The sequence below is a fragment of the Phaethon aethereus genome (genome assembly GCF_964289735.1).
Source record: "Phaethon aethereus genome assembly, chromosome: 3".
Taxonomy (NCBI): Eukaryota; Metazoa; Chordata; class Aves; order Phaethontiformes; family Phaethontidae; genus Phaethon; species Phaethon aethereus.
In genome coordinates this window covers 125,948,629-125,965,925 of record NC_138576.1, presented here as the reverse complement: position 1 = coordinate 125,965,925, position 17,297 = coordinate 125,948,629, and the positions used below count along the sequence as shown (strand labels likewise).

The 17,297-nt window shown below is 41.4% G+C and overlaps 1 protein-coding gene across 1 annotated transcript; it reads left to right on the top strand.

Moving 5' to 3' along the window:
- Positions 1 to 5,605: 5,605 nt before the first annotated feature.
- Positions 5,606 to 15,706, top strand: LOC309404115 (activator of 90 kDa heat shock protein ATPase homolog 2-like; the record flags this gene model as incomplete). The annotated part of the gene is made up of 9 exons (XM_081998496.1): positions 5,606 to 5,685; positions 5,835 to 6,025; positions 10,627 to 10,712; positions 11,356 to 11,470; positions 12,028 to 12,116; positions 12,666 to 12,788; positions 13,919 to 14,020; positions 15,234 to 15,285; positions 15,531 to 15,706. The coding sequence occupies 9 exons, from the start codon at positions 5,606 to 5,608 to the stop codon at positions 15,704 to 15,706; spliced, it is 1,014 nt and encodes a 337-aa protein (XP_081854622.1).
- Between the last annotated feature and the right edge of the window lie 1,591 nt (positions 15,707 to 17,297).

Below are 17,297 nucleotides of genomic sequence, written 5' to 3'. Positions count from 1 at the left end.
AACAGTCAGTGTAAGGAAGATTGCTATTTTGCTATTTACAGTCCTCATTTGCTTCCATGTCAAAACTCTGTATACGAGAAGGGCTAGGCTTGGTAATGAGGAAAAAAAAAAATTATTTAACACCATACGGTGAGACCATCAGATACACCAGTATTTACTACATACTTTCAGGCCAGAATTATGAGGTTGCCTTTTCCATTTCCATTTGAAAATATGTTGGCATGAAGACTGACTTTTAGAGGACAATTATTTTGTATCAGAGGGTTTTGGAGGGGGTTGGGTTTGGTGGTTTTATTTATTTTTTTGAAAGTCAATCTAAGACCGGTACAAATGCTTTAGAAAACCTTACATGTGATTTCTTTATTTATTAGGTAACTGTTGATTCCAGTTACAACGTTGTGGCGGTGGTACTTAATCAGAAGATCAACGTTGTTGAAAGAAACATTGCTGAAGTAAAAAGGTATTTTTGAAACGTGATGCTTATTCTGAGTTAAGATCTAATGACAAATTTAGAGTCCCTTTGAGATGGGCATCTGACAGCCTACAGAGGAGGTGATACAGCCAGCGCCCCTGAAAAGCTAGGTCTTCAACTTGATGTAGTTCAGAATAATTTGAGGGAATTCACAGGAATTCACCAGTTTTTACCAGGTAAGGCTTTGGTCTGAGCTGATGAATGTCAAAGAGGTCATTGGACTAGACAACTTTGAGATGTCTCTTCCCACCTCAATGTTCCTATGATTTTTAACAGCGTAGGATAAAGTTCTGCATGGATAATAGGGCCAAGACACAGATATGGAGACAGGTAGGATAGAGGCCACAAACCAAACCCACCTTTGCTACAGATGAAATATCCCCCTCGTGGCACAGCAGCAGAGTTTTTCAAGGAGTTCTCAGCCCTACGGTGCTACGGCATTAGCTAGTGATGTGTGGATGGCCACACTACAATTAAAAACAGATTTTGGCCTTTTTGGCGTGTTAATGAAGACACAAGATCCTTTGTTGGATTATACATAAACATCTATTTGCATTAGAAATTGAGTCCTGTGCTTGTGAGGGGAAATCACTTTGAAGGGTGGAAAAATGAGTGTGTGACGTTGATACTATTATGGCACCAGTTTCTTGTTGGTAAAAATCACATGGAAACCCTAGAGCTGCTCTGCTGTTTTCTTCAAAGCAGCTGGTACTGCCTGCCATCAGAATGATGGATGAACTGCGCCAATGGTCAAATCCAGTGTGAAAATCTCTCTGTGAAAAAGCAGGAGAGAACAATGAGGATTATGAGACTGAATTTCCCTCCTCCCCTTTAGTACTTACAATACTCTATAGGTATCACTGCCTGTATTTATAAAAAATAATGTCAAGCATGATAGGAGCCATATGTCACTTTGAAAAGCATGACTAAATACATGATATCCTATGCGGTATTGGCTATGAAATCTAGATATAAGGGTTTGTTAACCCTTCCTTTCTCTACTTAATTGTTCAGTTATCCTAATGGCACCTATCTAAGAATTTTCAGGCTATGTACAGAAGTTATAGCATCTACTACTGAAAAGTATCTTTGCTTACCAGTCAGAGACAAGGACCGTATGTGGGTTTTTTTTTTTTTTTGCTGCTCAATCACTCAATGACATTGGGCTAACAGCTTAATTCTTTTGCTGATGATAATCTTGCATTTTTACATGCTTAGATTAAAATAGTGAATATCTGCAAAGTGTTGTATTAAATACTACTTGTCTGTCATTTAATTTCGAGAGTAGAAGAATTTGTCATTGCCTAGTTAATTTAAAATGTTTTCTTAATATGATGGCAGGATCCTGGAAGATAAACTTGCGTGGCATGTATACATTGTTGATGTTTATTTCAATGAGTTTGAAGGAAAAGCAAGAAGCAGCACTGATGTAACCTATGTAAAAATTACTGCTTTTGATGTGGTAAACAAGGAAGTACCTGCAGAAGATGTAAAAAGGTCTGTATGGCACAGTCTGTCTTCTGGGTGTCAGAGCTATGCAGCTAGGTTTTGTTTCCCTTAAAATTATTAATGTCTTGGACTGGACAGGCTTAGATCAAATAGTTTATATGAGACTTATCTCAAGGCTTAAATGGAGACTTTCGAATTCGGAAAGCTTTCATTATTTATTGAAAGGTAATTTTCAGATTTTGTCAAAAATATGAATAAGGCTGTTTAATTATGCAAATATATTTTAAAGTCAGTTTTATAGAAAACAGAGAAGAAGAAAGAATATTATTTAAAAATATATTGATTTCACCCCAGAATTGCAGAATGTTGCTTAAAAACTTACATTTTAGGTATATTTTATGTTTTGTTTCATAACAATTCCATGACAGTGGTATGAATGCATATTCTTATAAACCTTCTATGAAGGGCAGCTGCTATTTAAACGCTCGATTTCTAGACTCAACACCCCTCTTAAACTAGTAATCGTTTGTGACTGATATTACTAATGGAGCCTGTGGTCATAGGAAGCAGTCTGCATGGATGAACCTTCGCCTCTGAGGAAAGCACTCTTGGTATCCGCAAGACTATATGCGGCTGCCTTGACGTGGATTTGGAGGCTACTGACCTCGCAAGTTCAATTTTCCAACCTTTGCAGCATTTTGCTTCATAAGTACCAGGGCTGCTTACTAGAAAACAAAATTTTTCCCAAATGAAAGACATGACAAGTCTGAATCTTTGGGAAAAGGTCTTGGTGCACCAGAGAGTGGTATTCTGTTATTTTCTTCAATACTCTTCAAGCCAAAATGAAGGTCTGATAAATCATCAGCATTTTACTCTTTTATCTTCAGAAAACTTAGGGAGCAGAAAAGTAACGTTGAGGCAGAACTGGAGAAAATATTTTCAACGTCTGTTACTGCAGCCATAGAAGAGGCCCCTCCTGACGCGGCAACTCCTGAACTTATTGCAACTATCGTGCTCAGTGTTCTGCTAGCCTGCACCCTCGTAGCCTTCCTGGTATACGTACTTTTTGCTATGAAAAAGGACAAGGTACAAATAGTTTTACTTTAACAATGTAATTTAGACTTACAATTAGTAAGTTTACTTTAAATGTCAACTTGAAAAATACTTCCCTGATAAATTACTGGTATTTGCATGGAGTATTGCCTAAGATTTGCTATAAATCAAAATGCCCGATGTTCTACTGCAGACATTGGACACACTACACAACTGGAAGTTGGTTTCTTCTTGTGTTTGTCACACAGCAACAGCAGAAACAAATATTTTTAAAACAGAGAAGTGTGGATAGCAGAAACTTTTAACTGTGAAGGGGGGCACAAGTAGCTGTAATATACCCACATAAGTCTCCTGTAACCCCATGAATGCTGAAATCAAGGGAGGTTTTGCTGCTAACTTCAGCGGCAGCAGGAGCATATAGTTGAGGAAAACAAAAAGGTTTCTGAGATGGCAGCAGGTATTTATTTTCCATTACAGAAAAATACGAAATACTCCAAACTAATCCCCACAAAATACTGAAAATAAATGTTGTGTATTAAACTTATGACACAATTACTTCATGTTCTGGTTTTAAAACAACTGTAAAGCCAATCTTCAAAAACAGTTAATAATTTTATTTTAATGTGTTTATCATTTTCAGAAAGCATGAGCAAAAGTATTTGGTTAAGAAGCAAGCTGAAATTACAGAGGGTATTGATAATCTGTGTATAGCTGACAAAAATGGAAGTCTGAAAAGCTTCGAGAAACTAGAGCGCATGAATAATGTGTAAGTAGAAAGACGATATCACACATTTATAAAAAATAGCTTATTGCAAGTTGTGGCTGGTAACATAGGATTTTCCTTGTATCTTTCACTGCGTATAGGCCCATTTTTAAGAACCCTTGCAATTTCAAGTTACAAACTCTACAGTTGAAGGAAGCCAATACCATTTAATCTTGTACTGAAAATTACGAGGGCAAATTCCTACTTACTTTTTAGCAAATTGTTAAGCCTTACGCAGAAAAAAACCCGGAGGACACAAGAAGCTACCTAGGTAAAATCCCCGTAATTGTGAGATCAGTGTATGCATGTACGCATGCTCTCAATTTTAGAGAGGCTAAGATTTTTGGCACTTAACACCTTGAGCTTGCAAATAGTTACGAATTCTCTTAACTCTCTTTCAGGAAACCTGAAATAATAGCATTTAGCAACATGGAAGACACCAAAGGAGCTGATGCTGACAAAGATGTAATTCAGGTTGCTACAGAATGCAATTACCTTGAGACGCTACTGTTAGATTGCAACAGTGAATGTGAAGAAAATGTGGCATCTGAAAAAGCCGCTGAACCTAGAAACGTAGATGACCAGCCCACTGCAGAATTCACAGCAAACCAGGTAATTAGCTTTTTGGTTGCAAAGAGTGGAGTGAAAGATATTTTATCATTATTCAGCATGTAACTGAAAGAATTATCAAAAAAAGAACGCTTCTGGTGGAACTAAAAAAAACCCCGAAAACCTTATGTGAAGTAATGAAAGTTTTTGAGGAGGAGCTGTTTGTCCCTGCTTAGAAAGAGATCCGGAGAAGAATGGTGACTCTCTTCCATCTTTTACGGAATGTGTACAGTAAAGGGTTCTTACATGCTGCTCCTAGAACTTGCAGCCTTAAAAACAATGCTTCCTTTGCAAGCTTTCAGAGACAGATTACATACATATATAATCTATATATAAAGTTACATAGCTTCTACTGCTTAGAATTTGTCCACACTCTACTACTTGTAGCTTTCTGCCTCATCTGTGTTAACATTTTCTTGCAGGATTGCTTTCTGGCAGGTAGGAATCAAGAGTCAGCTCTTCCCTTAACACCTGATCATACAACACACGCACCTGAGAAAGAGCTGAAAGGAGTAAAATTTTCAGAAGTGGCCATTATTTTGAACGCAAAGCCTGAAGATGATGAGCCTGATGGCAACGATCTATTTTTTCATCAGTAAGAGTGCTTGATGAAGAAAACTTTTAGAACTACACTGCCGCTCACTGGAACACTACAGAATTAAATGGCCAGTAAGAACATCCTGATTTTAATTCCTGCTATTCCTGTTCTTTGTGCTGTAAGAGATGGGCAAGAAAACAAGCAAGGATTAGCCTAGGGGGGCTGCAGAAGGGTTGCAGCGCAAGGTTACTTTCCTGCAGTGCCGTCTTATAGTGTATGTGATTTCTGATGGCAAGAGTGCAATGGCAAGACAATAAAACCGATTCCAACTGCGCTGCCTTGTCCTTATTTTAACGAACATCGATTTTCTTTTCTCTTGCACGAACCCCACCGTCGCGCTTAATTTCTGGAAGGGAGCGACTACCCTTTCTCTGGCGGCCCGGTGCCTTTCCTCCCCCCAGGCTGCAGCGGAGCAGGCGGCGGTTTGTACCCCGCAGGAGGAGCGGGGGTCCCGGCAGCGGGGAGGGCGTGGGCTGGGGAGGAAGGGCGGCGCGGCCTCGCCTTCCTCCTCCTCCGGCGCGGAGCGAGGAACGGGGGCGGGGAAGCTTCTGGCACCTTCTGGCTGGGTCGCCGGCGGGCGGAAGCGGTTGGGCTGCCGGCGGAGGCGGGCGCTGCGGCGGCCGTGGTAGCGGCGCGGCCGGGCCGGGCGGGGGGCAGCGCCATGGCCAAGTGGGGACAGGGAGACCCGCGCTGGATCGTGGAGGAGCGCGCGGACGCCACCAACGTCAACAACTGGCACTGGTGAGGGGCGGCGCGCGGCGCGGCCGTTGGCGGGGCGCGCGCGCACCTCCCGCCTCGCGCTGAGGCGGCGGGAGGAGGAGGGGGGTGCCTGTGGGGGTGTGTGGGGGCGGGGGTCGGCCGGCGGTTAACGGCCCCGCTTCCCTGCCCAGGACGGAGCGGGACGCGACCAGCTGGTCGAAAAGCAAGCTGAAGGAGGTGCTGGTGGGGCTGGTGGTTGAGGGCGAGGCCGGGCGCTGCGAGATCAGCGACCTGAAGCAGGTGGAAGGCGAAGCGTCCTGCAACAGCCGCAAAGGGAAACTCATCTTCTTCTACGAGTGGAACCTGCGCCTCAGCTGGAAAGGTACGGGGCGGGGGGCGGCTGCGGCTCCGAGGGGACCGGCGGGGCCTGCGGCGGGCTGCGGGGGAGGTCGGTGAGGCGCTGCCTTGCCCGTGCTCGTCGGAGGCGTTTGTCGGGGGCTTCCTCTAGTTCAGGCCACCGCTGGCAGTGAGGAGCCTGCCGCCGGGCTCGCTTAGCCGTTCCCAGGTGAAAGGAGTGCAGTCCTGCATGTTCCCACCCGTGCCCTAGCTTTTTTGGGAAGACGTGCATTGATAGGGGTTGCCTTCGAGTTTATCGTGGTCCTTGTAAAGCTGGCTCTGCTAGTTTGCTCTGCGGGGTCAGGAGTGATGGCTTTGGAAAATAAACTGTTCTCATTTGGGTTGGAAAAGCAGGAGTATTTTAGTGAACTGCAGTGAATCAAAATCGTAGGGAGACTGCAGGAGATACGTATGCCTGAATTGTAATAAATACTTATTTTTAAATAATCTTGAAACTCTAGGTTGTCTTTTCCCCCTCCCCTTTACCCTCTTTTTTTGTACTACACACGTTTCTTAGCACTGTTATAACAGCTTATTAGCACAGTATTATTAATTTCGCTTTGGAAGAAGTAAATACTTCTATTGTGGTGAAACATGTATTGCTTACACCGGTGTGCTTGAATTGTTTCCTGGCGTGCACTAAATTACAGCTCTGTGCTTAATGCGTGTTTATAGCGGGGAACAGGAGAGTCTTAAGAGTGTAAAAATGCAGGTGTTTCCAGAAATTTAGTGTACTTTCTATTGAGGATAATGAATTATATGAGGAAAAAACTGTTTAGTGGGAATAAGGAAACTAGAAGTAATTCTTGATTATTTGAGGTAATGGAAGGTGTGCACATCCACTTTTGTTGTGCTGCATCTGCTTGCAGCTGCAACTCCTGGAGGTTCATCCTTCGCTGTGCTTGTCCCATGGCAAGCTCTTTATTTGCAGACTGACCATATAGCGTATGTTTTAGCAACATCAAGGAATTCTTCCCATTTATTAGATGCCTAAAACTTGATGGCAAATTGTGGCCCATCTCTTGCATTGAAGTAAGAAGCAGGAAGAGCTGATAAAAAGCGCCTGCATGGAAAATTGCACGTGGGTATTGTAAACCCAAATGACAGGTTGTTCCTCCCCAAAATACTGTACTTATTTCTCAAGCCTCAGTCGTTACTGTGGGAGGGGGGAATACCAAGGACCATATTTAATTTTCCCCTCTTCATCCCTGTGGCCCAAAACAGGACTGTAGTCTCTGGACCAGTGTTTCGGGTAATGCTGTGGCTGCTCCCATGGGCTGGCTGTGTTTTGTGCTTCTTTTCATGGTGCTCTCTCCAACGCAGTCCTTCGTGACTGTCTTTCATGGTTTGACTGACCAGGACTTTAACGGTTTTTTTTGATGCTGAGACCAGTGCTCAGAATTTGAACAGATTTGGCATTGAGACCTGCTCCCACAATAACAGGGGACTTGAAGTGCTGTTATTTATTTATTTTTGTTTGCATTGACAGTTAACTATGTTTTAAATGTCAAAAGTGTGTTATAAACTAAGAACATACTTAAAATTGTGATCTAATTGTTAACAGAAAGGAAGGCAAACATGCTGTGTCGTGCGGTTTATATAGGTGCAGCTTAAATAATTGGTATCAGCTTTTTGATATTTTGGGGTTGGGTTTTTTTTTCCCCAAGATAAGCTAAAATAATCTAGGTTTTAAATACTGGTTAGTTTGTTTTTGTTGGTTGGTTTTTTTTTTATTTCAGTGTATAAGGCGTAAAAGTAGGCAGATAGAGTAATTTGTTTCTATTTCTATACAAATCCTTTCAAAATTCTTTTTCCTCTATTAGGCCTTCATGTAGGCTTAACTAAAGACAACTCTATTTTGCATTAGGTACTTTGCTCAGTTCAGTGTTACACTAAGCGGATAATGTCTTTGAATGCTTAAAGGAGTTTTCTACTGCACAGTGAAATTCTGAAAGAGCTGGGGCTGATGATTTTTTTCTTAATTTGATAGCCATCATAGTGTGTGTTTTCTGAGAGCTCCAAGTTAGAAATGAGAGTTCGGACTGAACTGCTAAAAATACTAACTGCTGTGATTACTTCCTTCTACAAGTCTTCTAGGATAACTAGCAATTCAAGCTACAATTAAAATCTGTATACATAAGAACAAGATGGTACAAATCCTGAAATTTGCAGCCGGTTTGAAAAGACGATGTTGGAAAAAACATTGCTTCTAGCAATTTAGATTACAGAGCAACAAGAGAGTGAGGAACTAAGGGTACCTAATGGCACTAAAATTGAGCAAAATGGCTGTTCTCTCATTTGTTTGAAGATGTAATGAGGATTTTAATGGATTATTCTACCTTGTGATGGAAGTTTTATGAAAATGTGTATCTTCTCTTAAAATGTGGGCATTTCAACAGTGGGTTTATACGTAGGTCTTTCTGAGACGTGCTTTCCCTATTAATTTTCTAAAATAGTGGATTGGCATGAAACAAAAGAATTGTTTTTGCTGAGGTCTGTTATTGGAGTCCCCTGGGATTCAAACAAATAATTTGATGGTTTGTTTGATAAAAAGGTAATAGTTTTGCTTATATTACAGTCATACGAAAACTGCAAAGTTGTACCAACTTTCTGCCCACTTAATGTTGACCAACCACCTTCTTAACTGATTAGACTTGCTGTTCCAGCACAGATACTATCTGCATTAATCCCTTGGACTAACAATTTTTTTGAAGGGGGGACGGACAGTCTCTTTACTGTTTTTATGAATTCAAATTTGTCCTTTTGGCTTGTGCTATTTGGGAATCTTTATTTTAAGAGTTGTGAAAATTGGTATTAAAATTAGCAGAATGGATAGAAGTCAGGTTTGTGTTTTGCTCCTAAAAACTTCTTCCTGCATGCTTGCACTTTGTTTTTGAGGAGAGTAGCTGAAAAAAAGACTTGCTTCACTATCTGCGAAGACAGTGTTGTGTGGTTTTGCCTGTGCTAATTCTGGAGCTGGAAGAAGGCAGTAAAGAAAAAATTGAGATGGCTGCATGTGATTTGTGTTGGGCCCAGAAGTGTTTTAACGGTATAATTAACTAGTTCACATGGCTTTGTACTTGAGCTAACAGGTTCCCCTGGAGACTTGGAGAAGCCCAAGAGTGATCTTCTAGTTCAGCCTTTCCCTGTGTGGACATGGTTGTCTGCTTCTGGATTAACAGGCTTTGCGTATTGCGCTGTGCTTCACTGACTTAGCTCCCGACTAAGAAGGGGTTTTTGCACCGTACTCCACTTGGTGTTACTAACCGTCATTCGCTCTTTGTCTTGCTAAGAAACGTCTGATCATTTGTTGGTGTACTTCACTGTGATCTTGACTTGTAGTAGCTTAGGTTATATCCGTGCATGGTATGCCCCTCTATAGCGTAGTGGTCGTTTCAGGGTAGTAATTAAAAATAATGAAAGGAGAGTGATGTTAAGTAGTAGCTGGATCTAGCTAGCTGCTTTGAAGGTGAGACAATGCAAAGAAATACTACGTCTTACCTTCATGATAATCCCCCTTTTGCAGTCAGGCTTAATACTGGGCTGTTTGTATTTGAATTTGAGAGTTTTGATGATGGACTGATAAAGCCTGTTGTTGGGTTGCATATGTTTTGACAACTAAGCTGATACAACAGTGTGCAGATAACTGGATTTGGGGCAGAACTGTATGTTTCTGCTATTGTCTGCTAAAGAGGTTTTAACATGATCTAAGTAGTGAATACATTTCAATGACGATGCTTTTGCAAGGCAAGGGGGAAGAGTCTTCAGTGGAAAGAAAAAAGAACCGTCAGGCCTTAGATTCCATTTTTTCACAGTAAGGTCTGAGGCCAAGAAGTTCGGTAGAGGGTTGATGTTCCCCCAGCGTGTTCATAGAGCTGTGTCGGTAGGTGATGGCAGGCCTTTGCCCAGAAAGATGCAGAAGCAGAGCGTAATTTCTGTTCTTGCAAAGTCCTTCTGACGTGTATGGTGATTACTGGCAGTTCGTGGTAAAGCTACTAAGAGTAGGAAGTTGTTCTAAAAAATGTGCAAGTGAAGTTTCATACTTATAAAAAAATTCAGTTGTATACCTGTCCATTACACATACGTACGTGTTTTGGTGACATGCCTGTATGTTGGGAGCTTTTCAGATACATGGGAAGGAATAGTTAGCATTCTAGGGAGCTTCTAAATAAAGGGCGGACGAGGTTAGGAGAGGAGGAGCGTTATTTTTCTCTGCCCCCACGTAGATTCACGTTCTGTGTTGGCAGAGGTGAGTTGTTGTAAGCGGAGAGCATTAGCACTGCTGACAGCTGAAGGCGAGAGCGGTGGCGGGATGGTAGTGCAAACTGCACCGAGTGAGAAGGTGTACCTGTGCGCGTGTACGTATCTTAATGCATCTGAACAGGAAAGTACAGTTCTGAGAATAGTTCACCATGAAAGCGCTGTGACACGTTTGAGACTTTGGGTTGCTATTTAGGTCGTTTAAATTAGATTCTAGGGAACTTGCTTCAAGTAACGCTTTTGTACAACTAATTTCCAAGATAAAACTCTTGCTATGGGGGAAATAGTTTTTAATAATGCATTTAAGAATTCGTTATGTTAATACAGGTACAGTGAAAGAGTCTGGTGAGAAACATAAGGGATCTGTTGAAATTCCTAACCTGTCAGAAGAAAATGAGGTAGATGATACAGAGGTAGGTGTGAAATACTGATATGGCTATATAGGTTCAGAATTCTTAAATAAAGCATTAATCAACATATAGGCATCATGTTTTGATTTATCCTGTGATTAAGTGGGATGATTACACTTGGGTAGTTTGTTTCATGTGTTTATTTTTTATACTTGGAATCATGACCTACCTGTGTTCTGAAATTTACCTACTAGGAATGTGCACAGTTTTCTTGCTAATTACTGTTTGTGACGATATACTAACTACAAATTTGAGAAGAACTCTGCTTGTTGTAGTCTTAAAAAAACCAACCACCTACCCCTCCAAAAAACTTAAGAACTGAAGGAATCTCCTTGTTGACTGTATCACAGTTGATAGTGTGGCTTCCACAGATTCCTCAACCTCTGCTGTGTAGTTGGCAACTCTGTTTATACTTGATGAACTTGACCATGATACTGTGGAGATGAGATACTACATTTATTTAAGTCAAAACCCAAGAGGGCTTATTTTTGGCAAAGGTAGGATAAACTTGAGAAGATAATGAACTTGAAATTGCAGCTGTCCTCTGAATATAGTAAACAAAGCCAAAATACTTTCCTTTGTTGCCAGAACCCAAAAGGCTCAATGTTTAGATGCCTCTTAGATTTTGTAATTTTTCTGTTTCTAGATAAATGTTAGCAAAAAGAAAGGGGAAGGCGATGTTCTGAAGGACCTTATGAGAACTGAGGGAACCACAAAAGTCAGAGAGGCCCTGAGAGATTACCTGAAAGCACTTAAAACAGGTAATTTAAACCAGTGTGTTAGGTATGTTTTTATGCAGTCTTCTTTCTTGCCCAGAGTGGCAGTATATTCACAAGTCCTTGGGTTTGCATTGGTTATATTTTTTAATTGTTACCGGCTGAGATGAAAGAAGTTAGTCCTACCAGTTGAAACCTTTATTGCTGTCAAACGTGGCAGCGCCCAGAAGTTTCTGTAGCGGCCCAGGCTGTATTGCGTTACACACACTGACCACAGAGGTCACTGTAAGACCTGCAGACTGGATGGCTGGCTGGCAAAACAACGCCTGGACCCCAGCTTGTCGTTTCTCTGCCGTACTGTGTAGAAGTTCATGGAGATGGTGCATTCTTTCATGGGCACAGGTAACTTTGAAAAAGCTGGTGTTTTTAATGGAAATTGCTGTTAGGCTTTCTTGCTAATAAAAACATACGGGTAAGGTGGGGAAACTGGATTAGAGTTGTATGTCCCGTTCTGTGCTCCCATTCTTCACAGTTTTACCCAGCAATGTCATGGTGGTTGTACAGCTCAATTTCATACTGAAAAGTGCTTCTCTCTGTTACAGAGTTTACTTCAGGAATGATTCTGCCAACAAAAGCTGCTGTTGGTCAGGAGCTGGCTGCTGAGCGAAAACTAAGTGGGAGCACCATGCAAGTATGTTGGCTTTTAAGTGTGGTATGAATTTAGTATTACCATAAATGTAGTCCCTATAGGTTTTGCTATGGTAACAATGGCATATCCCTGTGTTAACCTGCGAAAGTGAAGGCCTTTGGGGTGGAACTGCCTCCTCATGGCTGTGATCAGGGACTGTAGGAGAGGAATGACCCCTCGCAGATCCTGGGCATGGCTCTGCCAGGCGCAGAAGAGGATGGCAGCATGTATGTACTCCTTAGTGCCTTGTTCTATAGCAGCTGTAGCTTGGGCAAGGTGAAGCTGGAATTCACCTGCATGGGTCACTTCCCCCAGACTAAAGTTAGCTTCACATGTCTTTGGAGAAAATCACGCACTCATGATTTTTTCACTTAATTTAGTCAATCCTGATTAATAATACTGTTAGAGAAATACGGAAGTATGCTGTATAATTAAGATATATTCACACCACAGTATGTTTTTAAGAATGCAGAGGTAACAACAGTCCTGCCATTCCAGAACTTTAAATGTTTGCTCTTGCGGTCATTTACGTGACCATTGTTTGCTTTACAGGATTCTATTTCACCACAGCCTTTGGATATAGTTGGTGTAAAGATTCCAACAGTGAAGATACTTATGAGAGAAATATTCAACTCTCCAGCAGATGAACTTTATAGCATCTTCACAACTAAGGAAGTAAGTGATAGTCTCAGAAAGCAGTATAACTTAATGAGGATGCTGTTACATCTGAGTAGTTGTGTAAGTAGTAAATGTGTCGTATTCATACTGTCAAGTACATGCAGTACTCCTTAAGTACGTTAAAGGGAGAGATGTGATCGTCCAGAAAGCAAAGGATTAATGAGCTACCCTTTTCTTGTAACTTCACTAAGTATTTGTAATTGTCGTAATTTGCTCCTCAAGTTTTGCTGAAGAGCTTCATCTTTTAGGCAGCTGAAAATGTGAAAGGGTTGAGGCAGCGTGTCAGTTTGGTCTCCAGCCAAGGAACAAAGGCTGACCTCATTGACAAGTTCTTGCGATAGCAATCAGAAAGCGCTAGAAGGTGGCAGTAGCATCGTTCGTTCCACTTTTACCTTTTAATGAGAGCTTATTGGGATGGCTTAGACCTTTTTTTTTTTTTGCCCGTTGCTACCTTCATAGGGAGAAAAGCCAACTAAACAAAGTAAAGTTGCATCTCTGTGTAGTTTGTATGCAACTCAGTATCACATTCCTTTTTTTGGTAAGAAAAAGCTTAGCTTTTTTTGGGCAACTAAAGTACTTGTTCAGGAGCCTGAAGTGCTCAGTAATGTCACTGTTGTTACCCACAGCTTAAAGAAATTAACTAGTGGATGTGATGATATTGTTGCTTATAGGGTACAAAATAGAAAATTACTAATTTGGGGCTTGTGTCCTTCAAAAGAGCCTGGGCTGGTATTGGGGACCTTTAAACTAGAATCCCAATGGGAGAAGTAATGGCTCTCGGCGATTCTCTTCCTTGCACTGTCCTAGAGCTGCTGCTCATTGCCAAATCTAGTATCAGCCAGACATGTATGTGCTTTGCCTAAGCCCCTCGCATACGGCTGGAGTCTTTACTGCTCTTTGCATTTGCCATCACTGGCTTTTCAGCATTTACATTCTCCTTTTGGCCCCTGCAACTGCCACAGGGCTCAGTGGAGTGCTGTATGAAAAGCCCAGTTAGTGCTTAAAGATGTTTAGGTATATCACAGTTCATTTCTTCAGCAAACCTCCCTTGTCTTTATAATGATGTGGTGCATTATGTATCAGGATAGATTTGTCGTTAACTGACTCATGTATTCTTCTTTTGCTAGTTGGTACAGAAGTTTTCTAAATGTCCTGCCGTGATTGAAGCTGAGAAGGGAGGCAAACTTCAGATGTTTGATGGCTGTGTCAGTGGTGAATATGCAGAATTGGTAAAAAGCTCCTACTTTGCACTACAAAAATGGGGGGGAAGGTAGGGGTATCAGCTGCTTCTGTGAGCTAAAAAGTAGCATCAGCTTCTCTAATGCGCATTCAGTTCCTCTGCCACAAAGCCAAAAATCTGCTATTATGTTGTGTGATTTCTCTTGCCCATCAAAGGAGCAGGCACTGCCGACACCTAACAACCTGCGCTGGAGGAGAAAACTCTCAGCACCGTCCTTTTTTACTAGGAGGAGTGAGAAAGCAGGCTTAAAGGTTTATTTCCCAAATCTGTATCACCACTTTGTGTAACAGCAGAAATGGTCTCTGTTCTATTCAGGGCAAATGTTACACTCTCCCCAGCTGAATGCTTTTGCAAATACAAGGGAAGAAGTGATAATTAGAGCTCAGCTCCATTTTTGAAACCGCTGAAGAATCATTTTCACAGTTGCTAAGCCGAGACTTGGTCTCTTCATGTCTGTCCAGATGATGGGCAGTAAGTATCACTGATGACTGGACAACTTGTAAAAAAGCAGAGCCTCGGCAATTTGGGCTTTCAGTGCAAGCTAATAAAATTTGTCATTAACTCCAGTAAAGGGCTCAGTCTGGAAACGTAAATGCTGCAGAATGCCCGCGATTGGCTTCAGTGGTAACATCCCATTATTGAAGCCAAGGGAAGTCAGATATATTCGTCAACCTTTGCAATTAGATACGGAACTATTTAGGTGAAACAAGTCAAAATATAAACCTAATGGCTTAGTGAAAACAAGCCTGGTTTAGACCAAACTTGGGCTGACTTAATGCTTATGCTGGAGCAGTACCTCCCCTTCTCACAAGAGCTGGTGGCATGCTGTAAGGCACCGTTGGGCAATACTGCCTGACTTGAGCACTAAAGCAGGCTCGACTGCTTAACAGAAAATCATGGGCATATTCTGTCATGCTTACAAATTTCGTTGTTTTGTATTCACTAACTCATCAGCCTGACCTTTTCCCATAGAGAAGACAAAACAGAGGAACATAACAAGCTGAGAGCTTGATGAAAAGTTTATTTAAAAAAAAAAACAAAAAACAACACCCCCCCCCCCCAACAATTGTTCACATGCATGTATCTACTATTACATAAGATAACGTTCCTCTCCTTATTTTCCAGGGGACAATTAGCACTGAGTAACCGTAATGCGAATTATCTCAAACGGTAATGGGGAGAACCTTCTTATCTTCTTACAGGTCCCAAGCCAAAGAATTGTCCTGAAGTGGAGGTGTAGAAACTGGCCTGATGGTGAGTCTTTCTGAGGACCTCTTAATAGAGGCTACACTTGCAGGGTGAAAAGGAACAAGCGGGACAGTTGCCAGCCTTGCTCACTTAGTCTGTGCTCTTTGGAGAATAGCCTGATGGCTGTAGCAGTTGTCATCTGTGAAGAGAGGCTTCACTCAGACACAGGCAAAAGCAGATAGGAAATTAGCAACAACAAAGGTAATCCTTTAAAAACCACTGTACTGACATGTCATATTTTCTTCCTTCAGAACATTATGCAACGGTTGCCTTGAATTTCAAGGATATGGCTGCTCAAACGGAACTGCAGTTAGAGTGCAAAGGAGTTCCTGTCTCTAATGAAGACAGTACAAGACAATGTTGGAAGAAGCAGTATTTTGAAGAAATACATATTTTACTGCAGCAATCCAAAGACAATATGGAATGATAACAGCACTGTAGTTTTGTTAGGGCATTACTTTTTATACTTTGTTAACATTTGTTTTTTAAAAAAAGTAATTTATTTGTGGGAAGAATAAAGACCCGCTTCTATGATACTGTACATAAATCTAAGCATTATTTATGCATTTTTAGTGACCGAGGTGGCAAGTAAGTCTACTTACATAAACAGCTTTACTTGCAGACACTGAGCTCTGCTCTGCTCACCTGCAAGTTCAGAGAGTAATAATGATTCAGCTGCAGTAAAGCACTACCATCAGAGGTAGGTAAGCTACAAGAATCAATAGAAAGCATTTGCAGGTCTTTAATATTCGGTGTATCGAGTGGCAAAATCAAATCCCTCTAGGAGATGGGGTTCCCATAAGAGGTGAACTGAAACAGATTAGGAAACTGCTGATACGTTAGATCTTTCAAGAAATGTGGGGGATATAGTTTACAGCCTTTTAAAATACTACTTAATATTGCTTTAACTGCAGACTGAATTTGTTTCTAACTCTGTAGGCAGTTTTAGGGGAAGATAATTAACAATGTCACGTCATTCAGGTTGGTACGACGGTTACCACTGTTAAGTCTGCATGCACTGGCCTCACTTGACCTCAGTGTGAAATTTATTTTGGAAGAAACCAACAGTAATAACGCTTTCCTTTTGCAATTCTGTAAGCCTTCCGCGTAACTCATTTATGGCCCTCTGTACTTCTGCAGCGAGCAACTGTTTGTTAGACAAATGCGAGAGGAGCGTAGTTGCGATATTGAAAGTACTGTTAGTTGAACCACATGGAGGTTAGCAAGGATAACTTAATTCTCAACTGCTTCATAAAAAGTGTATGAATTAAGTATGCAATCTGAAACAAATTGACCAAAAAAGGGCAAGCTGCCTTTGGAAAACATGGTTGGCTCAATAAAATAAATGATTTTACATGCAGTTTATTTTCTCCACTATCCGATGCTGCCAAACATAACGAGTCTGTATGGAACTTAAATCCTACACATTTTATTTTTACAGGACACCAACACAGGGCAACCCTACCACACATAAACTTCCATCATCCAGAAGATAAAGATGTGCTGCTCTTTTCTACAGGCGAGGTTTTCCTTGAAGGCTTTGCAGTCAGTTATCCCCTTTCAACTTAGGTGAGGTTTGCTGTAGTAACACAAACCCCTCACAGTGACGGGATGGACGCACAGACTGGTTACTGTGGGTTGCACTGCTTGTGTTTTAGGTGTCTAGACAGAGGATGGAGAAAGCCTCTTGAGAAATGCCCTGTTTTAGCATCTTTCTTTTTCTGAATGCTCAAAATTTAGTTAGTTTTTTTGTCCTTTTTTGGACAAATATTCAAGGACAAAGAGCCTAACATTCTGAATACAAAAATGATTTGGGGTATTGGTTGACAAAGGAGCAATCTTTAAATGGAAATAGAAAATCTAGTTTTAAGACAGAGATCAGGCTAAGCAGTTTTGTGTGTAGATGACACCCTGACAATTTAGTATTTAGAGAGTGGCTCTTAGACCTCATTACAAGTTTCTTCAGATAGTGTACCCCACAGCCCTAGTAATTCTCTGGGACGTACTCCTCAGCAGCT